Here is a 24,421-nt window from a genome sequence, read left to right as displayed (position 1 = left end):
CACCAAGCAGGGGCCTCCATGGGACCGTTTCCTGCCGGCTCCAGCTTCCTCGGCTCCACGGTGTGGACTGGGAGGAAGGGGAGAGCCCTCAGAGGACACACCAAGGGCAAGGAGGAAGGCAGAGGAAGGGGAGGGGGCTGTCCCAGCCTCAGTCTGAGCCAAGAGGCATCACTAGGGATCTCCCCAAGTTAGCTAACCCCTCCTCCACCCACCCCTTTCCATGGAGACTCGTGCTGCCTGGGGAAGGCTCTGGGGAGGATGCCTGGAGTGGAAATGGTGGCCTGTGAACAGCATCCCTTGGGCTCCTGAGAACAAGTCCGTGGGAATAGCAACCATGGCTCTTTCCTCTGTCCCTATCTCCAGCTGGGGGTCAGCAGGGCTCAGATTTGCCCAGGATGGCTCAAGGTGGCTACCAGGAGCCCAGGACTTTGCCTCTACCACAGAGACCCCTGCACCACAATCCCCATAGGCTCCTTCTCGGAAAGACAGCTGTCATGGGACAGTATCTGTATTATTTATCCTAACACAAATCTCCAGGGCTTCCAGGGAGAAGATTTGCCTCGGTTCACAGCATGGGCCACTCCACAGCCCCACCCCATCCAAGCATCCTCGCTGGCACACAGTTCACAGCCCAGGCGGCAGCACACTCTCCTACCACCTCATGGCCAGGCTGTTCAAGGTCACCGGCAGGCTCCCTGAGATGCCTGGCCATGTGAGAGTCTGACTGTTGCTGCCTCTCTTCCTGTACGACACTGTCCGGGGACTAGGGTACGGGGTCAACGGGTCAAGGGCATGGGACAAAGCAGGCTGGGCAGGGCCACTGTAAGACACGTATCACTAAGGCGAGGTCTAAGGCAAGAGGAGACAGCGGGCAACCAGAACAGGGCAAAGAGCAGGCAGCACTGGAGGAAAAGGGGGAAGGGACAGAGTAGAGGGGTGGAGCAAGCGAGGGCAGGAGAGAATGGTGCCTGTACCTAGTGTCATTTCCGAAGGAAACGCTAAGGGCGCAGCCAGGACACACGCACACACACAGAAGAGAGTGAGACATCAGAACAGGCCTTCCATGGCCAGCACAGCTGCTGAGGGGCCCCCTGGAGCCCCAGCCCAGCCCCACAGATGCCCCGTCAGCTTTACGAAACCATTTCCAGCTATGACCACAAGGGTCATGGTGCCCTTCAGAACCAAGGAGCTAACATGGGGGTGAGGAGAGCATGGGGGTTGGAATGGGGGGCATCTTAGAGCCAGGGTCACCATTACAACGATGCCAGGGTAGGACCATCACTGTCACGTCTTGCTTGGACCTTGCACCTGCATCTACTATTCTTTGCCTTCAAAGTCTCTGAAGTGGCCTGTAGCTTCTGAATGTGGTGTGTGTGTGTGTGTGTGTGTGTGTGTATGTGTGTGTGTGAAAAGTATGGCTTTCCCAGCCTGGGTTTCCCCACAAGGACTGAGCCCCAGGCCTGTCCTTGTTTCTCAAACCTGAGTGAAAAACCTAGAGGAATGAATCTGAATCTGGCCAGGCTAGTGGGGTCTCAGGGCTTATCTGGGGTGCCCTGCCAGCTGGGCCTAAAACCGCCTTAACCCAGTCCCAAGTAAGAGAAAACAAAACGGTGGCCCTTGAGTGGATCGGTGGAGGATGCTGCAAACCCCAGCAAACTGGGCTATCTCTTGAAGGCCTGGCCAGCAGATGTCTATTTGAGGCAGGTGTGACTCCGTTTGGACCATTTTCTGTAGCAGGACTGGCCTTTTCAGACACTGCCCCATCCTCCAGCAGCCAGGTGGCCAACCAGAACAGGCTCCGACATCAGCAGTCATGAGTCTTCTTGCAAGTTACTCCCAAGTGATGCTCGGTCCCTTGCCTTGGAGGTCACCTGCTGTCCTCTGGGGGCTACACACATAGGGCCTTGTGGCCAGCCTTTACTTTCCACCAGCTATGACTTAGGTCAAGGGACATAGACTGTGGTGCCCCAAGGATTGGAGGGTCTGGAGCTTCCCAGTGTCCCTGAGGCCTCTGCTGAGGGCGGGCAAGTTGGGGGTGGTTCAGGGGAAGAAGAGGGACTTCCACCAAACATGCAGGCCATCAGGTGGGACCCATGATCTATTACCATCAACAATAAGGCATAAAAATAGAATTCAGAGAAGCTGAGGTGTCCTGCATAGGAAAGCCCAAGGACAATGGGGAGGCCTATGGAGGTGCAGTGGACCCTTACTCCACATGGAGTTCAGGATTCAGTTGGATCAATGGGTATCAGGTACCCCAGGGGAAGCCTGGATCTCTTCCACACAACCTCTCATTCCTTACAGGCTGACATTTAGCCAATAGTTTGGAAATGGGGGACCCCAGAATTCCTGGATCAAAATGTGTGCCCTATTGTGAGGCATCCGCAGGGTGGAAGATGGTGTCTAGAGATTCGGCCTCTAGACATGATACGGTGGCCAGGGGCTCTCCATGGCTGAACTCTGATGACTAAGAGGAGACAGAGCAAAACATGAACCTCTTGCTCCTGGTCCCATGAGGACTCCGCGTCACTTTATAACTCTGCAACAAGAGGCTTTCTCCAGATGCAAGTCCACCAACCCACAGGGGACCAGAACTCTGAGCCCAAACACCCTTCTTCTCCTAGTCACCCAACCTCAGATAGTTTCCTAGAGTGTTGGGAAATGGACCAGCCACTCAGACACACTACGAGAGCAGTCCAAATAGCCAAGACCCTACACCGGAACCGCTCGGGAACTTGTTACCCCGTGCATTCTTGAGCCTCACCCCATACCACCGAGTCCGAAACTCTGCTGGTGTCTCCTGTGAGCAGAGAACCTCAGTTGACCCCAAATGGCCTCTGCTATCTGCTCTGCTTCCCCATCATCTTGGGGACCCTCCAAATACAGCTGAAGAAACAGGCCTAGGGCAGGTAAAGTCCCTCCAAGCCGCATCAGCAACTGCTCTGACTGTTTCCCCTCTGGGCCACCTGAGTCTGTGACTACTGTGCGTACTCCCTTGGCATCCCTAGAGATGCAGCATTTCTGGGGCCCCATTCAATGGAAGGGATGTGCAATGGCTAATCTGTACCATGCAGAGTGTGGTCAGGTGACATAGGGTCTTCAAAAGGAAAGGCTGGCCAGCAAGATTCCTTCTAAAGTCAGAGGGTGTAGTAGGTGGGATCTCTAGGCAATGTCCTGCCTCCAACTGGCTTGCTTGACCTGGAGGGACACCAGGAGGCCAACTGTGTGGCTCTCTTCTCTTCTAAGGGGACACAGCCACCCTTGCAAGCCTACGAACAGGACAGTCAAATTCAGACCTATGATACGGTGAGCATAGCGCTCAAGCAGGGTATGAACCATGTGGTGAGTTCTGCCGTCACTATCCAAGGGCTGCCCACAGAGAGGACAGTGGGCGCTGTGGGACACCTGCTCTGTCTACCTCTGTTATCACAGACAGGCTGCAGGCACCTGGCCAAGTGATCCCATGCCACCACACATTTGTAAATTAGAAACATGCACTTCCCCAGTCCTTGTGGAGGCAGATGCACTTCCTGCCTGGCCGCCAGAGGGCAGCTCATGAACACACCAGGTTCTACAGAGCACCAGCTCCTACCGTCTGTGGTAGTGCGGAAGAACAGAGGACAAGATCGGATTGAAATGGACTCCCTTGTGTCAGCTATGACGGATGAAGGCTAAAGCCAGGAAGCCATGAAGGGAGGCTTCTTATCACAACTGCCTGCAGTGATTGTCACAAGACAGTCAAAACCGCGAGCTTGCACAGATGCTGGCGCAAGTATAGCTGCCCAGCGTGTCTGGTCAACCTACTACTGACGTCTCTTGGTATTGATCATTGTGACTAAAGATCACTGTTTCGAAACACCTGATGTAGTCCAAAAAAAGTAAAACCTTTACAAAAGAGTCTTCCTCTTGCTCATGTTCCCTAAATAAGCCTGTGGGTTACTAGGACACACGTGTTCCCATGCAAACTTGTAAATAAATGTCGTCACTCTTGGGTGAAGCTCTCTGCCTGCTGCTGACGGTGATCAAAGTGTGTTTGAACTACGCCGTGACTCTGAGGCCTCGAAGGTATCCCAGTCACAGAGGGCAAACAAGGCGGGCATCAGTGCAAGGGGATTTCCTGAGGATCTGAACATAAAACTCCAGGCCTACGACTGCAGCCCAAAATCCAAATGCCCTGAGAAGTATGTTTCCGGGGGGGGGGGTGGTCCAGGTCCTCTAAGGAAGCCCCTTCACAGGCTCACTGCTGTCACAAGTTCCCAGTCTACAACCAGGACAGTTCCTTCCACCATGGGGGCTTGATGGCATGACTGATGACAAATTGAATAGGGGAACTGTTCCAAAGCTGACCTTGGAGATCCTGTATGAAAGGTCTGAACATGGTGCAACACACAGCCAAGCACAAAATCTACCCGTAGCTCCAGATCTGATGGCCCAGGATGGACAGTGGCCACACGCAGCTGGACCCTCTCCCAGAACTAAAATGGCAGCATCACAACCAGGCTACCACCAAAAACATCCTAGGGAGGCTGGACCAGCCACCTTCTGAACTCCAAACCCACCCTGCAGGTTAAGGGTGGCTCTCCACCTTCTCCGACTGGGTCCTGATCATCCTGGCTTACTTTCCTCACTCTTCAAGGTCACCTGCGGCTCCTTCAAAGGTCCCATCCTTAGGAGGACGTGTGATGATTGAGCCTGAATCCTAACCCAAAGACGTATTCACCAGATCAAGACAGGGAAAGGGGAGATCCGGGATGAACAGGTGAGGAGGGTGCCTACAGGAGGAAGTGCTGCTGAGCTTGAAGCCTGCCGAGGATGCGGGCTCAGGAGCTGGGATGGCAGGCAGGCCAGATAGGAGGCATGCAGCTGCAGAGACCCTCTTCCTGATACATGGGCCATAGGAACATATAGGAACCCAGAAGAGAGTGTGACTCTCTTCAAGATCTATCAGGCAAGGGCTGGGGCCAGAGCCCAGCAGAGGCAACCTGAGCTGGTAATGACTTCTGTACCTGATAGACAACCTTCATTCTATGATTCGCCGGCCCACATGGCCAGGCCCAGTCTGGAGAGTCACTGTCCTTGGAGGAGGATCCTGGCCAGACCTACCTTTCGGGAAATCCTGGTCAGTTGCCTGACTCTCCCCTGTTGTATGCATGGAACCCTTTCCACTCCCAGCCTGGTTTAATCTCTTCTTCCTGGTGCTGTCTCTCCATTGTGCCCATCCCCACCCCTCATCAAGGAGGTTCAGGAGCTGAATCCCGATGCAAAGTTCTTTGCTACCCCCTTACCCCAACCCCGGGGCCTCAAGGCAAGGACAGAGCCTGCTCAATCACAAACTGCAGCAGGGATGGGGTGAATAAGTATCCAATAGGCTTTGGGTCTCTGGACCCACAGTTCCTAATGTCAAGCTAAAGACAGCTCACAGGACTGGAGGGACGTCTGAAAGAGTGAACGCTATGGGCTCACAAATACGTCAGGGGAGACAGATAGGGAAATAAGTTTCCATGAGACCCCGCATATGGCCCTCTCCAGGAGGTTAGAGAACTCTCGGAGCATTGGGAAAATGAGTTCTGAAGCTGGGCAGATGAAGAGAGCCAAGATCCAATTGTATCTCTACTTCCTGGGGACGCTTCAGAAGGACCTGTTGCCCCTTATACCCATCTAGGGGAACCCCATAACTCAGGGCAGGCGAGGTATGAAGGAGCACAGGATGGGCAGAGGTCAGATTGAGTGTCTTTTATGATGTGGATTAAGCGATAAACACTCAGGCTAACATTCTACAGCTCTCTGGAGTCCCTGTGTGTCCCCCACTGTGTCTTGGTGTGGTTCCTCAGCGGTTAAGATACAAACCACAAATTTGTTTAGGGGCTCTGCATTCTTACACCAAATGCCACTGTCAGTGGCAATGATGGGAGACTCATGTTGGGCCTGAACTGAGAGCTTTGCATGAATCAGCTAATTCACGACAGCACAGCCCACAGCTCTCATTATTCCCCATCCGCAGGGTAGAAGTAACGTCCAGAAAGTTCTGGCACTTGTATGTCCCTCTTTAGTTAGCAAATGACTTAATCAGGCTGCCTCTGGCTCAGCTGTGGGGTCCCAGGATCACATGGGATAAGACTTTTCCCCTTCATGATCCTGATGGTATTACTGGCCACCACGATGGATTCCTGTCCTGTAGAACTGGATTTGGGAGGAAGCTTTAGTTCCAACCTAAGGACTTCCTTTCCTTCTTTCCCTCCCTCCCTCCCTCCTTCCCTCCCTCCCTCCCTCCCTCCCTTCCTTCCTTCCTTCCTACCCTTCCTTCTTTTCTTCCTTCCTTCCTCTCTCTCAATAGGCCAAGCCCAGGCCTGTTACCAACACATTTATTTTTAGAATGGGAGGGTCAGCTCCAAGGTCAAACCCAGGTACATAATCAGAGCTCCTCAGAAAGAAGTACCAAAGGGAAGGAAACCAGCTTCCTCCTTTGCACAGAGCCAGTGTCTCTTTGCTCATTCAGAAGTCCCCAGGAGGCACTAGATGTTCGTAGCTAGAGCTATCTGGTCCATCAAGAAGACCTCTCAAACACACAGAGGCTGCCTGCAGACAGAAGCCCAATTCTATTCCATCCCTGCATAGATCACTTGCCTCCACAACCCACATGTCATCTCCTCCTGGAGCCCACCCAGCTGATCTTGGTAGGGAGAAATGCTCAGGCTTGAAAGGGCTATGTCCCCTGCTTGAGTGTGGCCACCACTTCAATTGTCTCTTGATGAGGTTTCTGCCTCATTTAGCCCCAGGTCTCCAGGGAGTGTCCACTCAGCTCTTGGCCCACAGTTACTGACCTGAGTCAGTAACTCAGGTGTCCCACATCCATGGCCCAGGGAATATGCTTCAGAGAACCACAGCTCCATAACCCCATAGATCCTCCTTCTGGGGCCCCCACTCCCAGGTACCCAGGCAAGACGGCCAATGAATGCCATCCACACTGATCATTACAGCCGTGACCCGACAAGGACACAGCCCACTCCATCCTAGAACTCTATGTAGGGAGTGCGGCTTAAAGGTTTAAGCAGCATTCGTGACTTTAAGAAAGCTGACCCATGAGACAGACAACCACCAGGAAGCTCTGGCCACCGTCCTGCAAGTGCCCAGAAGGTGACACCTTGGCCTTCCCATTCAGAACAGCCCCAAGTTCTCCCTGTACCCGATATGGACGCAGGACTTGGAGGTTGTCCTTTCCCAGTGATCACAGTCCCAGCATAGGCCAGTGTGTTCAGGGACTTCCTCGGACCAGGTAAAAGGAGGCCACAGCAATCCCCCCTACTCAGCACTAGTAAGTGAGTCTGAAATGGGCACAAGCCACGTTCAAAGGCCTGCGAGTCTTCTTGTGGGGTTAGCGCCTACCACTTCCAAAAAGTGAGGCCGAGGCCGAGGCCATGGCTGGGGTAGTGAGGCTAGAGTAAGGTCCTTCTTTCTGACTTGGCCTAAAAAGGGCTCCTGGGCAGCTGTGGAGCACATGGGAGCTCGGAGTCTCCTGGCAGTGGGTCCTGTCTGCCCCTTCCCCATGCTCCTGGCTCTGCCTGCTATGGCCCCTTGCAGGAACTGGCTGGCCCTTGTGAGCTGGTGCAGCCCAGCAGCCGGGTTGTCCAGCCTGCATGCGGGAGATAACCTGCATCCACTGTGGCCAGGCTAGAGGTCAGCAGAGAAGGCAAGGCTGGGGTGGGAGGAGCAGGAGGCCGGCCAGTGTCTACAGAGGCAGGAAACTACAAAAGCAGCCAAAATCAGGAATGAAGGCTAGAGGAGGCGGGAGATACTCAGCCAGGAAGGTGGGGCTGGGGAGGAAAATTAAAATAAAACCAGAACACTATTCCGAGGAAATGAAATTAAAAAGAGGGAGAAAACAGGAAGGAAAGGTGAGCAAGTTATGAGTTGAAAAGCTAAAAAAAATAAAAATAAAAAAAAAAATAAAATCTTAGGGTTGTGTAGGTGACCAGGAAAGGAGGAGGGAGGGAAAAAGGCTGAAATCAAACCAAGGGACAGAAATGGTACCTAGGTATGTCCGAATCAAGAAACTGCCTGCAAAACACAAACAACCACACGTTAGTGAGGGGCTGTGGGTGGGCAGTGGGACAGCAGGGGACAGCAGCAAGCGGCAGCGGGGACAGCCGCCTGTGGCTGGCTAACCCGGTCAGCGCCGGGGGCAGGGGTGGGGCTGCAAAGCAGGGACCGTGGAGCAGGAAGAGGCCCAGATGTGGCAAAGCGCATGGTAGCCTGAGGCCCTGGGCAGAGCTAGCCAGGCCCAAGCCTCAGCCTCTATGGAGTGGCTGATCTCTGAGCAGCATGGCTCTCAAAGGCTCCTAGGATGTCAGCCATGTCCAGGGAACAGGAAGCTGGCCCCATTGGGCCCTGGGGAGGAGGCCATGGGCTAAGGAGCGTGCCTGAGACTTTTCTGGGGTAGGGAGGGCTGGGGTTGCACCAGCGGGGACAGCGAGGGCAAGAGCCAAGCGAGGGGCCACATCTGTCTTCCCTCCTCCTGGCACCCAGGGCCTCCAGCCTAGGTGCGGGGTTGGACAGGGAACGGGCCAGAAGCTAGTCAGTCCAGGGCAAGGCCTGAGCCTGTTTAACCAACGTCCTGTCAGCTGAGGAACAATGAGCCTTGGCCTCATAGTTGCCCCCTACCTAGCCAGGGGCAAGGATAGCTGGGCTGGTGGGGGATGGATGACAAGAAGACACCAGGAATAAGGTCTTCAGCACAAGGAGACAACTAGAAGGGAAGTCGGGAAGGCTCCCACCTACCCACTGACCTCCTGGTCCTACCCCTCCCCTTGGCTCCCAGAATATCCTGCAATGGGTGATCAGGGGTCAAGGGGGTTAAGCCACTCTCAGACCCCAAAGCACCTCTTAGCACTCAGTGGCAGACAGGCCCTCCCAGCCCTCACCCTTGCCTCTGTGGCCCTGAACTCCCATGCCCAGGCACAGTGGCCGACACTAGGGGGCAGCACCCATATTAGGCCTCAGCAGGGTGCATTTGCAGAGCAGGAGGAGATGAAAGACCAGAGGAAGTTCTAGGTCCCCCTCACACAGTTAGTCTGGCTCCCCTCCTATCTCTCGACGTGAACTCCAGCCTAGCCTTCATAGTACCACCTTCCTAAGAGAACACCTCCGGAAGTGCGGGGTGAGGACCAGAGCCACATGGGCACACCCCCTGTCTCCATCCTCTCCTGTTGGCTGTACCCAACAGGAAGCTGCCTCTGGTGCTTTGGGGGAGCACCTCTTCTGGCCCCTCCCTATGTGTCTGTGCAGAAGAGGAGCTCTGGATGCAGAAGTCGGAAGAACAGAGGCCACTCCTGGGACTCAGGGTCCATGCAACCCCTCACAGGGATGTGACCGTCCCGCGCTTCTCCAAGGGTGTTGTACCCTTAAAAAAATGTTTTACAACAAATAGCGTCAGCTACAGCTCCTGGGTCAGCTCTTGATTCCTTGACCCTGGGTCAGGCTGAGTCACTGAGGAAGACCCGTGTTGAGGCTCAGCCCCTGCCAAACACCTAACAAATCCTTGGGAGACTGTGTCCCGGGCAATTTTGTCCAGCTGGGCATCCGCCCTGGCAGGATTACTCTGGCCCTTGGCAGCCTTTGTGCGAGTCTGTCATACCTTCAGGGCTGCCAAGAACATCTCAGGGGGCCCTTTTCCCTCTACTGTTCAAATGAAGATGGGGGTTGAGACCCTCTGGAGCTTGGAAAGTGGTAAGAAGCATGTGTTAAGTGGTAACCAGCAGCCACACCTCTGTTCGAGCTGCCAACTCTGGACTGCCTTCTTGATCCCCACTCATCCTCCCTGCCAGAGTCTTCAGACCTGCTCCTACCAGTGTGGTTCTCAGAAACATGGCCTGCATGTTGGTCTCCCATCCCCTGCAACCAACCATCTACCCACAAACCCCCAGGGACAGGACAAGCCCACGCTGACACTCCCCAGGAGACAGGATGACGTGAATGTGTAAACCAGAGATGGGGGACATGCAATTGAGGGAGCAGAGAGACTCGGAGGCCGCGGGCCACCACTCACTGCTCTGTCCCTTTAGGTGTCAGAAAGAGGGAATGTGGGCCTGGCGCTGGCCATGGCATGAGTGCCTTGGTGAGTAGAGGCCATGGTGTGGTTGACCTGTGTGCGAGCCGGTCAGCGGGGGTTGTGATCCTCCCACCCTCCTTGTGACTCACCGGTCATCCTGGGCTGGGTGGACATATCCCGATGAGAGGATGTTGAGGGACAGGATGTTGGGGTCGATCAGAGATTCGTCAGTTTCTGGAGTGTTTCGGATGCGACCTGCGGGAAGGGCAGTGGCCGGGTGTCATGCCTGGCAAGGCTAGTGGCCCAGGTATGCTGAGACTGCTAGACAGAAGCCAGGTTAATGAGTGGATTCCCTACATGACTGTTAGCCATGTAAAGGGCACTAGGGAGGCTGTTGGGGACCTGATGGTTCCTGTGACATGGCCAATGCCTCCTTCCTCTGTCTCCCCTCCAGCAGAGAGGCTGCGTTCTGTTTTTCAGCTCTACACTTTCTGGTGGATCTTAGCTGCCTAGCTTAGCAAGCTCAGGCCTTTCTACTTGTAGGACAAGGAGACCTAAACCAGATGAGGGTGAGTGTACCCCATTTTATGCTTAAAGGTAATAACAAAGGGAGAAGCCACATCGTCCATGCATACTCTCTTCATGTACTAACCACTTTTCCAGGCCTAGAAGATGCCTGCTTTTGGTGTCCATCTGTCTGTCTGCAAGAGAGACACTTCATCTCCTAACTCCTCAGCCTGAAAGCAAATATCTTCTCATGTAAAGGAGCCCATGTCTGGCTCATAGGTTCTCTGCCCTGGCAAGAGAGTGACCAGCTTGCCTCTCCTCCACTGCACATTCTGGGCCACCCTGCCTAGCTCCCTGCAGCTCTGCAGCATAAGGATTCTGGGAGGGGACAATCTAGGGTCCTTTCTTGATGCCAAACTCTCCAGTATTTGGGATACCCATGGCAAGTAGGAGTTTAGGGCAAGGAGAGCCTGCCCAGAGCAGATACTCAATGCTAGGGAATTGACCTCCACAGAGCTCTCTGCCTGAGGAGAGACTCGGGCAGGATACAAGAGAGAGATGGGGACTGGGTTAGGGTCATCTCTATCCCTCAAAGGGCCACTTATATGGAGTTCATGGCCACCAAGGTCTCTTATCTTTCCTCCATCTTGATGGCCTTTCTCCACAGTGTCCACTTCACAGGGCCTAAAAGGCCCATGCAAGGGATGTTAGGCTTGGGGATTAGCAATAACCTAAATTGGACCAAATGTTCACGGTAGTATCTTTCTCACTTCCTTTAAGTCCTCACTGCCACCCCAAATCGGCAGCTTTTGGTGTCTGCATTTTTAGAAGAAGAGAGGTGAGATTTAAGGCGGTCTGGGTTGTCCATCTGAGGGGGAGGACATAGTGGCATGGGACACCACCAGATGACAGCATAGGCAGAACTTCCCCCACTCCAGCGATAGCTGGGTTCAGAAGCCAGGTGCTAGGTCTGACCTTGGCCTTGGAATGGATTCAGCTTGGACTCTCCCCATAGGATACTTTGATCGCAGGTTTCATGCTTTTTCTGATCCCTGACACACACTTGTAAAGCCCAAATGTCCATCCTCGTACCCAGACCAACTCTCCACAGCCCTGTGTGTGGGGACCCAGGATGACAGGTCAGTTTAAGGACACCAGTCCTGAGATCCTGCCTACCCAGGACTGGGAGCTGCTTCTAGATATACCTCGGCCCCAGGGTAGAGGAGCTACATACTGGGATAGGTATCTACCCATGTCCCCCAATGAGAGTCTAGGGAACAGCTTGGTAAAGGGGAATTCAAAAGACAAGGTCACAGAGAAAGTGTTCTTGCCCTCCCTAGCAAGGTGTGCTAGAGCTCTGACCCCATAGCACAGCAGTGGCACTGGCCAAGCTGAAGTTGTCACGGGGTGAGTGTGGCAGCCCTACCATCAAAATACACGGAGCCCGCCCTATAAGGCTGAGGACTGGAATAGTCTTCCACAAGCTAACACTCAGGAACACAGCCACCTCCCAAGACCAGACAAAGCAGAGAAGGACCCTCAAGTGTCCCAGATAGTCCTAGACAGCATGCTTGTTGCTGGCACCCTGACTTCCAGAACTGTGACACTTGGTAGTTTCCTAGTGTTTTAAGTTTAACTGTGGTTTTAACAACCCTGGAAGGGCAACACAGATTTGGTAGAAACTTGGGACTATAGCAGATCCAGGGCTCTCCCTTTTGGGCAATGGGCTGAATCACAGAAAGTCTTCATGACCTAGCCAGACCCACACATAAGACAGAACTGTGGTTAGATCTCAGGGTTTTGTCTGCTCCTGAGGTAACCCCTGCCTGCCCCACTCACCCACAACCAGCTCTCGCACTTCCTTCCAGCGGATGTGGCTTCCTGTCTCATGCAGCAGCGTCACGGTTATCCGTCTCTGGATGCCCTGTCACATGCCATGAGAGGGAACAGTCAGGTGGCACTGGGGATACAAGGAATTTCAGGGCAGGGCAAGCTCTGGGGAAGGCAGGTAAGGCTTCCCACCTGGTGGAGAAGGAAGGTCCCCATGCAGGGCATGCCGCCACGGTGGTCTACCACAGCAGGGATGTAACTGGAAAAGATGGTGGTGTGAGATACAAAGCCCCTCCTCCAGCCCACCCACAGCACGAGACCTGGTCCCAGAGGCGGCAGGGCTGAAAACCCCTTCAGGAGAGCAGGTCCTTCAGGGCTGGCTGTCTATAACAGCTCCCATATTTTCTCATATTTTCCCATGTACCTTTAAAGTCAGAAATCTATATACCCAATGACCTAGGCACAGCTGTATCAGGACTTCCGTGCTCCGTGCCTCAAGACTGGGACACTCAAGGAGAACCTGGTCCCAGGCCTCCCCGACACCAGCTCAGGGTTCCCTGGCCCTCTTTCCCCATGGTAGCCACTGTGGATTCTCAGCTGCATTCAGAACACCATTCCCGGTGCCCTACTCCTCTTTATTTACAGACTCTTAGGCTCCAAGCTGGCACCCAACATGGGCACTCCGGGTAGCCACTCACTCGCCATTGGCTTCCAGTTCGCAGATCTCGAAGTAGACCAGCAGGTCATACTTGCAGTGGCAGGGACCTGGGGAAGGCCGTGTCATCGTGCTGAGCTTAGTGGCGGGCACTAGGAAGACAAGAAAGCAATGTCATGTGATGGGGCACTCAAGGGGAGAGCAGCAAAGGCTGCATGGGCAATGATTGCCCAGACAGAGGTACCCAACTGGTCTACCCATGGCCAGGTCATCCCCAGCTCTGCACAGTCAGGCATGAGAAACCTGGTACTGCTCTCAGATGTGTGGACACTTACGCTCTCTACACCCAAGTAGGAGCATGTGGCCTTACACACGTGGGTGTGAGGGTGGTGGTTAGAGACTCCACGTACCGCTAGGGCAGCAGAGACACTTGCTCAGGGGTCCTCCCAATGTATAGGCCTCCTCTGCCTGGACTGTTACCTGATCTACACTTGGACACAGCAAAATGTATCAATCCAAGTATGTCTTGCCAAGCACCCACAACTTGCCTGGGATGCCCTAAACTCAGCCCTGCTGGCTCTCCAACATGTCTACCCCCTGACCACTTCTACCCACCCCACCCCATCCCTGTATTCCTGGGCCCAACCATGTCTGTCCACAGCCCCTGCACTGGGCCCTTCCTCCACTGAGTCCCTGCTGAGTGTTCATTATGCCACCTGTCACTGGGTCTAAATGTCTCCCTTGCAGATAGGCTGGTGGGCACAAAGCCGAAAACTATCTACTCCTCAGGCCAGAAGACATCTGCTGTATCAGCTGCAGCCTGAAAGACCATTACACCCACAGCGGGGTCCAACCACACTTTCACCCATAGTGGGGGGCCCCTGGACTCAGGAGAACCTCACCTACCTGGCTTGGATAGTGGCATGACCCGGGGGAAGTGGCGACGTGAGGGCCTCAGGGGGCTGTGGAGGAAAAGTCAGAGTGAGCAGACCTAGGCTGGTGGCTAAGTCCTGGGGCCGGGCAGCCTGATCAGAAGCCCATTCACGTGTCCCTTAGTTTCCTGTCCCATCAGACCCAGGAAGAACCCAGGTCTCTGTACATGCTTAGATAGGCGAAGAGGAACCCTTAGGGCCTTAGATACCATCCCAGAGGCTCCACAAGGCCCCAGGGACTCAGCGCCCCCGATAATCTCTGCTTCTTCCCTCTTCTCTCCCCACACCCTGGGCATCCCTCAGCTGATGAGAGATAGCGTTGGAGAGGAGCAAAGGCCTGTCAACACATTTCCAGACCTCAGGGTGGCTGCCATTCCTGTCCCATCTCCTGGACCCATGGTGCGATGGCTTACAGGTCCCTTAACCTTACACCCCCACCTCCTGAAACTTCCCTTTGTCCCCTCTCCCCAAATACTGGGGGGATCAGACAGCAGTTCCCTTCCTAGAAGTGGCCAGCGGGCAGCAAAGCCTGGCCTATTCCCTGGAAGACTCCCATGCTTAGCTGATGGTCAAGGTACTGACTACAGTGGTCCCAAAGGGCAGCGGCAGGCACGGCCCATGCTCTGACTATGCCGGAAGCTAAGGAGAGGACATTAGAGGTACATGGGACACTTGGGCGACCTAGGCAGATGACCTGAGCACGTCCTTGCAAAGAGGTGGGAATGGGTGCTGCTGGTAGTGGCCGAAGACCTCAAACACAATGGGCTGGCTCTTGATGTACTCGATGAAGGACTTGGTCACCTCCACCGCAATCTAGAAGGAGAGGAGGGAAAGGATGGACCGTATCTGAAAATGTTCTGTGTCCATGAAAACTCAGTACTCTTGGCCCAGCCCTCTGCACCAGTTCTAGCCATGACATCCCTGGATCTGGTGCCCGTGTCTGCCCAGGGCTCATTTTGAGACGCTTTCAGGGCCTCTCTTCTGACCCCAGGCTCCAATTTTAAACATCACAGATTCCCCTGCTACCTAGCTGTACGTCAGTATCCCAGCATGGCACCGGAGGTTCTACAACCTGGTGCCAGACAGCCCCCAGGACAGTCCATTCAGAGGAGAAAGAACGGATTGGAAGGGAAACTCATGCTTAGGAAGGGAACACCCTTGGTGTTGGGATAAGGGCCAGGACCTACATTTTGGACATGGTAGAATCCAAGAGGGGGTCCCCTGCCAGTGTTCTTCAGGGGCTCAGTGGAGAAGGCCTCATCGTGGCGGTGGATAAAGCTGCAGATCAAGAAGAGGAACTTGAAGCAAGGACTTGCAGCAAGGACCTGTGGTCTCACTGGGTATCACATGAGGCTGCATGGCCCACAGCCTATGTGGGCTGCACGCCCCTCAGGAGAGCATCCTCCTTCCCAGCAGCCCAGGGTGCAGACAATAGGCTCACTTGAACTGGCAGAAGATGTCGGCATATTCAGCAGAGATACTGGACGCCTGCAGGACTGTCACCCGGAAGGTGAAGGTGCTGCCTAGGCGGAGGTGGTCCAGGGCTGTGTCCAGGGGTCCCTCCAGGGCTCCAGTCTTCTCAGGGCTGTCTAGGAGGCCTTCAGGAGTCACAGCTGTTGGGAGCCAGGGCAGAGGGACAGGGCCTCTAGGTTCCAGGCGCTTCAAGCCCTGCTCCCACACATCTGTGCAGCACACAGTAAGGCCGCGCCTACCTGAGCAGGTGTTGTTGTTGACCTCGTCAGCTGAAGGCCCGGAGTCAGCACCCTGGCCCTGGCCTTCTACAATGCGCAGCTCCTCCTGGGAGGTCCCTGAGCGGGACATCCCCACCACAGGGCAGGACTCGGACTGGAACTGTGAGGACACAGAGTTAGAGAAAGGCCAGGAGGCAGATGGCTAAGCTAAAGCCACCCTGTCACAGACTAGAGATCTGTGCACCAGGGCCTGGGTCCCTAGGGTCCTGAGCTAGCCTTGCCACTGACGCCTAGACGAAGCACCCACCTGTCTAGGCCTCTCCTCCCACTGCCATGAGCAGCCCACCTTGACTCTCTGGTTTAGATGAGCTGAGGTGTGAGCTGCCCGAGAGGAACACACCACCTGCCTCGGTGCCTGAGACATAGGAAAGGGAACCAGGAACTATTCCTGGCCTTTAGTTCTATCCCCAGGGCACCAGGGCCTTCCTGGGGGCAGGTCACAGGCAGTTCTTCCATACTGGACATCCTCAGGCTGAGATCTTAAGCCAAGTATCTAAATAAGTGTGGCTGGAGAGGGGCACTGCATGGATTTAACCCCTCTACCATCTCCTCAGATAGTCTTTTCTGTGGGGGTCAGAGGGTGGTCTTAATGGGGTTGCTCTCATTCTCACAGGTTTGATGGAAAGCAGGAAGAAGGATGGTAGAAAATATACTATGCTATGGGAACCCCAAGGAGAGAGAATGGGGGTGCCTATTCTAAAAAGCTAACCAAAGAGGAGAGAGAATGGGGGTGCCTATTCTAAAAAGCTGCCTCTACTCACCAGCTCTATGCCTTGCTGTGGGAGACCCGGGAAGATGATTGGACCAAGTGGGTCCTGACAAACTGGGGAAGGGACATTTGTGTGTTTTAGACAGCAAGGGATGGGGCAGGCACAGTGCTCAGGGAGAGAGAAAAGACTCCACGCCCATAGATCCCTGCCAGGAAACCCTTAGAGCCTAGGGTTATGTGGAAGGAGTATACAAGGCAAGTCTTCATTGTACCTTTTCAAAATGCTGGTCATCAAAGGAGATTTTAGCGGTCCCTGACTGACGGACCCCTGAGCCATAATCTGGAGCCTCTTCATCAGCTGCAAGAGGAATAAGCAGGGGGTCGGTTGGCCAACTTGTTTCCATAGTGACAGAGCCAGGCCAAATGGCCCTGGGACCGTGGAGAGGGTATAGGAACCAGGTACCAGATTCTTAGCTGCCCTGAGCAGCCAACATCACCACCCGCAGCTCAGGAGTCACCAGTACACACTAACCACCAGCCTGTGCTGCCTCGGGGACCCCACAAAGCCCCACCCTGTCCTACCTGCCTGTCCCAGGTGCTCAGGGAGAACAACAGGCTCCTGCCACCTCTCCACCACCCTCTTCAGAGCTCATGGGCCCTACTATGTCACCTCCTCTGCCACTACCCGGTCAGCCAACCATGTCTGATAGCCAGGATCAGCCCCAATGGGGCTCAATGGATGAGCTGACCCCAGCCCACAGCCACAGGGCTGGACAGGGGTGACAAGATTATGTGTTTCCTCAATTCCTTTCTTTCTTTGCCACTGATGGGGAGATATTAGTTATGACGCCAAACGTGCTAAAATCCAGTTGTCTTCATAGAAGATCTGGGGATCCCAGATCAGACTTCATCATAGCCTCTTTTCCTGAATATGACTTGGGGGACAGCAGGGCTGTGGCTGCTCACAGGCCTGGGCTCTGAGCCTCACACACCTTCCTAACTCTCAGCCCTCCTCTGATACATGGGGAACCCACTGAGTCCCACTGGGTTTAGAGTGGTGGCTCCTAACTCTCAGCTCTCCTCTGATACATGGGGGACCCACCGAGTCCCACTGGGTTTAGAGTGAAGGTAGACCTCAGCTTAAATTTGGAGATGGGATCATCCACCAGCAATCCTAATGATGACCCCCCAGAGGGCTCTTCTCACTGAGAATAGAGCAGGTTAGCCACTTCCTCTGCAAGGGACTAGGTGAGTCCCTTGCCCTCGAGGAATATTTGGACAAGATGGAGACATCTACCCAGTGTGGTTGGGAGCTGCTAGATCAGATAGGAGATGAAGGGCCTGGCAAGATGGAGGAGGAACTCCCCAGGAAGGAGGCACCCCTAAACAAGGACTTTCCAGCAGTGAGGCCAGGGTGGTATTGACGTCTGGGCTCTTTTACCAGGTCATAATTCCCACTCCTGGCTTTCCTTGCTAGACAGGAGCTCTGGACCAGCGCTGGGGGAAACAGTGACTGTGCTCATCTAAACACTTATCAGTGTGTCATGACTGGTGATAGGTTGGAACGGGCGGGGGCGGGGCAGGACATTTGGAAATCACAGGCTGACGAGAGTGGCAATACAGCCCATGATTAATTAGTAGAACCGATGTCACCTAATGTGGCCAGAATACCAGGGAAGGAATGATTAGACATTTCCGAGTAGAGGAGGAAGAGGCATTGGAAGGTCAGAGGTATAAGAGCCTGGGGGAGAGAAGAACCTGGGGGTACAAGTATATTGGTGGAGCCGGGCGGTGGTGGCGCACGCCTTTAATCCCAGCACTCGGGAGGCAGAGGCAGGCGGATCTCTGTGAGTTCAAGACCAGCCTGGTCTACAAGAGCTAGTTCCAGGACAGGCTCCAAAACCACAGAGAAACGCTGTCTCGAAAAAAAACCAAAAAAAAGTATATTGGTGGTATTTGGGGTGCAAGAACTTGGGGTATCGTGAATCTGAGAGTATGAGAGTGAGGGGGATAGCTGGGACACGATATCTTAGAGGTAGGAGAACCTGGGAAGTGTGACAATCTAGAACAATATGAGAACCTGGGAGTGTGTAACACACTGGGATGCTGGCCTTCCCAGATCCTCCGGGGCCCACATTGAGCCAGCACCAGACTAACCATGGCCAACCTGCGGCATCCCACTTAGTTCCACTGGGTTCCTGTCTCCCTGTCCCCAGGTGCCTAGGCAGCCATGGTGTACAGACCACGGTCTAGGGCAGAGAAAAAGAGGCTTTGAAGGGCCGATATAGCAGATGTCACCACTGACCTGTGGCTACCTTCTGAACCATGACCTCACACTGTTCTCGGTAGCCCTACAAACATTCTCACCATACAGGGATTGCATTATAGGACTACAGATGAGCAAACGGAGGCCCAGGGGCTTCTGCAGCTGGCTAATCCTGGGACCTCCCGGCTATTCCAGGGGGATGGGGAGTGAGAAACTGTACACCTTTTACAAACAGAGGAGCCTTTGTTTTCAGGCCCACCGATGAGGAGTGTCTACAGCCTCCAGCTTAGGCCTGTGCCTGAGACCAGAACCTAAGGGAGGAACATAGAAGAGAAACTGAGGCAGCTGTTGAAAGCCACTCTGGGAGGGGCCAGCAGTCTGCAGGTTCCCTTGACTATGGAGAAAGTGGCGAGTGGGCTGGGCTGGCAGGTAGGCAGTCCATGCCGCTGGGAGGTAACAGGGAAATCTCTGGGCCCACCTGGACTGTGTGATAGGTGGGAATTCCAAGCCAGAGCAGGCTTAGGCATCCTGGGCAGAGCCTGCACAGCTGAGATGTCCCTGTCTAGTCCAGGAGAGCCTAGGAGGCCAGAACCAAGGACTTGGCATACTTTTCCTTCAAGCCCCACCTGCCCACCTGCCTGGTTGGCCACAGGGAGGCTGAGGGGTCCTGGGTAAAGTCAGTTTCATATTGGCTCCTGCACCATATTTTTCCTCCCACCTTTGCTTGCAAAGGCAAAGCCCCCCACCTCCGCCAAGGGCCTCAGAGCCACACACACCTGAGATGGCCTGCACCGCCACACGGAGGAAGCCTTTCACCTCTCCCTTTTCGCTGACGATGGCCACGCGGTGCACCAGAGGCACAGGGTATAGCAGGTTGCTCAGGTATACGAAGGCCCTGCAGGAGCAGAGCCATTGTCACAGGCGACCCTCGGGAGGTGCTCTGAGCTACAACAGTGATACCAAGGCCGGCTCACACACAACATGAAGCTGCAAAGCGGAGCAAAGCGGCGAGACAGCCAGGGCGGACGGACGGACGGACGCAGCGAGGTGGGCTGGGCACAGGCAAGGGGGGGGGGTGAGGGAGGAGGGTTTTCAGTGCTCAGAGGAGACAGGAGGGGGAGGCACAGAGAGGAAGGAACTCGGTGAGTGGAGGGCACAGCCCAGCTCAGCCTGGACGTGGCTGTCTGAGAAGAGAACAGCTGAAGAAGGGGTTTCAGCCTGCTTCAAGGGCTGGAGGACCTGGGCTGAACAGGGACATGCTCACAAAGCCTCAGCGCTTAGAGTACGGATGTCTACTTTCCACGGGCGCCATCAAGCAACTCCTCTGTGGAGCTCCTTTAACAGACACCTGTGCCCTCTCCACTTACCTGGAGGTCAGACACAACCCATCCCTAGGTGTCACCCTTCTCAGGGCAGGCATAACTCCGAGTGTGTGCCCATCACTCAGAAGCCTGGGCACTGCCCTGATCCTCTCTGCTAGACAACACCACCTATATCAAGAGTCTTGCTGGAGCTCCCTCAGTTGGCCTCTCCATCACCCTGCCTCTCCCCACTGTCCCTAGAGGGATGTAGGGCACCTGTCACAGAGAAGTCCCCACACCTTCAGGGATGCCCAAGCCCTTTATCGAATCATCTAAGCCTTATGCAGTCCAGGACAGCCAACCCCATCTTACTGGCCCATGTGCAGCCTCCACCTGGCCACACGGGCCAATGAGACCCTGTCATCTGTCTGCTCTCATGACAACAGCTCATTCTCGTTCCATCTTCTGACTTTAAGAACCTCTCTGTAGTCTTTCTGGTTTTCTGTGCTTTTAATATATGACAGAGTTTCAGCAAGTTGTTCTAGCAAAATCTTCCAAGTCAGGCCTTGGAGGGTGGGAGGCAGCTACCTTCAAAGGGCATAATGGTCCCCCTGGGCTATCTCCCTGGGACCCACTTTCCCTAGGAAGAGTACTAGCCCAAACCCTTTTGTTCAAGGCACCAGTCAGGGCATTGCTGTGGAGAGGATGTAGAGAGCCCACAGAGGACTTTGGGGGAAAAGCCACCCTGGGGGTCAGGTGAAGGCCCTATGCTGGCTAATCAGGGACCCTGAGCCAGACTGAAACCTACCTCTGCCATCCCAAGGCCCTGATAACCTAAGTTACCTCTCTAGAGGATGCACAGAGCTTGCTTGAAATCAAGCCCAGGTTCTGAGCTAGACAGATGAGGCGTACTGGTGCTATGGGGATACCCCCAACTCTGTGAGCACCCATAGGGAAGCTCACTACTTGACCCTCCCCCACCGTTGGGAACTAGGGGTTCTGGAGCAGTACCCAGAGAGGGAGACTGAGGCAGAGCAAGGCTGTGCCTAGGTCATACAGTAAGACGTCAGCAGGCAGCTATCCAGGCTCCCTATGAGGCCTATTGTAAAATGGGGTGACCCCAGAGACTGTAGGACCCAAAGAAGAAATACATATCCTGGGACAGCTGCTGCTCCCCAATACCTGGAAGGTAGCTTATCAACTATGTCCTAACAGTGATGCCCCAAAATTTAGCTAGCTGTGCTCTCTCCTCTTTGACGGATGTAGAGTCTGGCATGGCCCCCTAGAGCTGGTGCAATATGGCACACAGGTTCATTTCACAAGAGAAGAAACTGATGCATAAAAACATTGGGCAGTACCCAGGGGTGGCAGCAAGGGCCAGAGCTAGGATGGGACCTGCAAGTTACCCTCTAGGTAGCTCTCGGTCCTGCCACTCATTGCTTAGCAGTGCAACTAATCACAAATCAATCTTGCGTCTCCATCTTTTAGAACTTCCTCCCATCAGAGAGGGAAAAGCCAGGCTGCCATGGCCCCCATCCAAACTGTAGGAACAATATTGCCCATATCTAATCCTAACCCTAATCTCTCACTGGAGGCTGGGTCATGTACTGAAAGAGACCCATTTGTGACCAAAGCCCCGACTCCTCCTTGACGTCATGATTCGCACACAGATCACATGGGAACTATGGGTTCAGCTGCAGCTGTGGGGTCAGATGTTGGTGAGGACAAAAATGATGCAATGCCCCCCTTTTCTCTACACGATCTATATGACCAACCCAGTCCAGTTGGCACTGTGGTGGGGTCATTTGGCTAGAAGAGATCTCTGGGCCTGGACTGCCTTCCAGGGGCAGCACTGGTTTTGAAGGAGCTACAAGCTGAATCTGGAAGACTTCTGTGCCCCACTCTGAGTGGAACTCGTTCAGCCAGCACACCTGGGAGATGAGGGCACCCAGGCGGACACTGTTCAGGGGGACCATAGACTCTAGCCTTCATCTTATCTGTTCTCTGGGCACCAGAAACAACTAGAAGACAGTGTAAGCCGCTACAGGGTCAGAACACAGCCCTTGCCAACCTTAGTGTGCCACATCAGTCGAACACCTGGCTGCTCTCGGTCAGTAGAATACTGTCACAGCCACACTGGCCAAGACAGGAGGCCCAGATAAGGAGGCCCAGCATTGAGCTAAGAGACTCATGGAGCTAACAGGTGCAGCTTCTTGCTGGGTCAACATTTACCCCTCTAGTACCCTCCCCAGATCCTGGCCCCTAAACCCTTAACTCTTATCCTCCTCTCTCCAGTGCCTGCCTCCCTGCCCCCATCTTCTGGATGTGTGTGAGGTAGAAAATGGGAGCCTCTGGGCCTACTTCACCAGCCAACTCAACCACATCCTCAGGCCCCCTGACACCTAACCATCAGAGACCTGGGATGTGAGAAGAGGCTCCCTGGTTATAGCCATGAGAGGACTGCCCAGATCCAGAGTACCTTGAAGCAGACTTAAATACCCAAAAATAGGAGAGGAGGGCAGGGCAGGACGGGCAGAGCGGCACGTGTGGCGAGGCAGGAGGGAGGAGGCAGCGCTAACCACAGATTGGTGAGGTGCAGAAACGCATGCTGGGACCCCGGGAAGCCTTTCCAGAGGGGACGAGAGTGGGCACCCCAATTTTGCTTAAGCTTTGGAGAGAGAGCCAGCAGCTACCAGAGGGTAAAAGGAAAACCAAGATGGAGCCCTCCTCAGGGCTGGGCCTGCATAGCTGCTGTGCGGAGAAGCCAATTCTTGCCAAACCAAAAAGGTCAGGTTATTGCCGAATGAAGCCTTGCACAGAGCACCCCACAAATACAGGGGCCCGGGCCTCTCATGGATGACTTTTGCTAAGTTTGGTCATTTTGTGAAATCTCAAATCCACAAGAGGGGGGAACAACGTTGGAAGGACCCAGCTCTTTTCACAAGACTGCAGAGCCCATACCCCATGTCTCCTCAATATCATTGTCCTCTGTGTCTTCTGACCCCTTGTCTATCTGACACCCGGAACCACATCCAGGGTCCAGCAGGCACAGGAGGTCTGATACTATAGCCCAAGGCTCACAGAGAGGGGAGCCTGTGCAGAGCTGGCCTGTAATTTGTATCTTTTGCTCAGGCTCAGCGGGGTGGAAGTCCAGACCCAGAGTACCTCAGAGGGAGAGGTTACCCATCTGTGTGCAGCTGGTTAGCTCATCATGGCTAACATCAGCCAACGACAGTTAGGAGAACACATCAGAGACGTTCCTGGCCAGTGATACGGGACCTGCTACCTCCCTAAAGGGAGAGGGGCTCTCACACCACCACCTCCATTCAAGGAAGGAAGGAACAGCGTGGAAAGTCCATAGTCTGTAAGGGACCAGGCTCAGCCTTGAACTTTCAATACTTGTGCCCCAAGATCAAGAGTTCTGAAACTCCCACGGTCCGAGAACCAATCTTAAACTCCACAAGAGGGCACTCCTAAGACTGCATCCGTTCCAAGCAGGTAGGCGACAAACCCTAGCGTGTCTGAAGTTATGCGCCTTACTGCTGAAGCCAGCAACTAGATGGGCCTCCCTGCAGCCCACTCCCTCAACCTCAGCCTCCCTCACCTATTCCAGAAAGTAAACAGCTGGGGGTTCTCTGCAAAGGGCACGTGCCCATCTCATCACGTTGGCCTGGGCGGTCAGGGGCTTGGAACTGTTCCCACCTGCTAGGCTCCACAAAATTAAAGCAGACAGGTGGAGGCCCTTCCTCCCCTGCCCTGGGAGGCTCACAGCCCAGCTCTTTTTCTCAGAACAGAGTAGCATTGAATACATAGGGTGCCTTCTTTTTGGACAACAGTGGAATAAGCAGAAGGCACCTCAATTGAATAAAGCTGATTCCCAAGACAAGGGTTTGGAGCATCTTTCCTGGGGATATCTTTTTTCCCCTCTCAAATGCCCCTTGAACCCTGCCCAAGGGGTCACAGAATCTTGGTCACTTCTTACAGCCACTACAGGAACCATCCCAGCCACCCAGAGTGGGTACCGGGAGCTCTTGGCTGTAGCTCTGAACTCCAAGCCCCAGCCTCTCTGCCACTGGCCCCAGACTCTTCCCCGCTGAGCCAGAATATCCATCTTGTAAATGTGCATATATCCCGCTGTGAAGACACAGGGGAGCCAGGCTTTCTCAGTTTCCTCAGAAGCTAGCCCTAGCCTGCCTGGCCCAGAGGGTCCGGTGTCTGCCCTGATAACCCCATCGATTGCCACAGCAGTGCTCCTATGCAAAAGAGCTGGTTCCTCCCCAGCATGCGTGCCTCAACCTCACCAACCTTCCTACTAAACTGAACAGGGGGGGCCGGTCGTAAAACGGGTCCCGGCCGTCGCACAGCGTGTGCTCCGGAAAGACGTCGTCCTCCAGGTCCTCCTCCTCCTCCTCCTCCTCCTCCTCC

At 54.5% G+C, this 24,421-nt stretch overlaps 1 protein-coding gene across 8 annotated transcripts in view; it reads right to left on the bottom strand.

Annotated features, from left to right (window-relative positions):
* The window catches only part of Kif1a (kinesin family member 1A), an 88,892-nt gene that overhangs the window by 11,076 nt on the left and 53,395 nt on the right, over positions 1-24,421 (bottom strand). For 3 of the 8 annotated variants that reach the window (XM_013351588.2, XM_005361383.2, XM_026786442.1), the window contains 12 exons: positions 19,472-19,590; positions 16,702-16,787; positions 15,682-15,820; positions 15,411-15,582; positions 15,157-15,247; positions 14,664-14,782; positions 13,944-13,999; positions 13,081-13,189; positions 12,575-12,641; positions 12,392-12,476; positions 10,195-10,300; positions 8,029-8,055 (listed from right to left, as the gene is read on the bottom strand). In XM_013351588.2, the coding sequence (XP_013207042.1) occupies positions 8,029-8,055; positions 10,195-10,300; positions 12,392-12,476; positions 12,575-12,641; positions 13,081-13,189; positions 13,944-13,999; positions 14,664-14,782; positions 15,157-15,247; positions 15,411-15,582; positions 15,682-15,820; positions 16,702-16,787; positions 19,472-19,590 (1,176 nt within the window). Of the gene's footprint in view, positions 1-974; positions 999-8,028; positions 8,056-10,194; positions 10,301-12,391; positions 12,477-12,574; positions 12,642-13,080; positions 13,190-13,943; positions 14,000-14,663; positions 14,783-15,156; positions 15,248-15,410; positions 15,583-15,681; positions 15,821-16,701; positions 16,788-19,471; positions 19,591-24,301 lie in introns of all 8 variants that reach the window. The other 5 variants (XM_013351589.2, XM_013351591.2, XM_013351590.2 and 2 more) reach the window with 3 other exon arrangements.

Source organism: Microtus ochrogaster, linkage group LG4 (assembly GCF_000317375.1).
Source record: "Microtus ochrogaster isolate Prairie Vole_2 linkage group LG4, MicOch1.0, whole genome shotgun sequence".
Taxonomy (NCBI): Eukaryota; Metazoa; Chordata; class Mammalia; order Rodentia; family Cricetidae; genus Microtus; species Microtus ochrogaster.
This window is presented reverse-complemented; position numbering and strand designations above follow the sequence as displayed.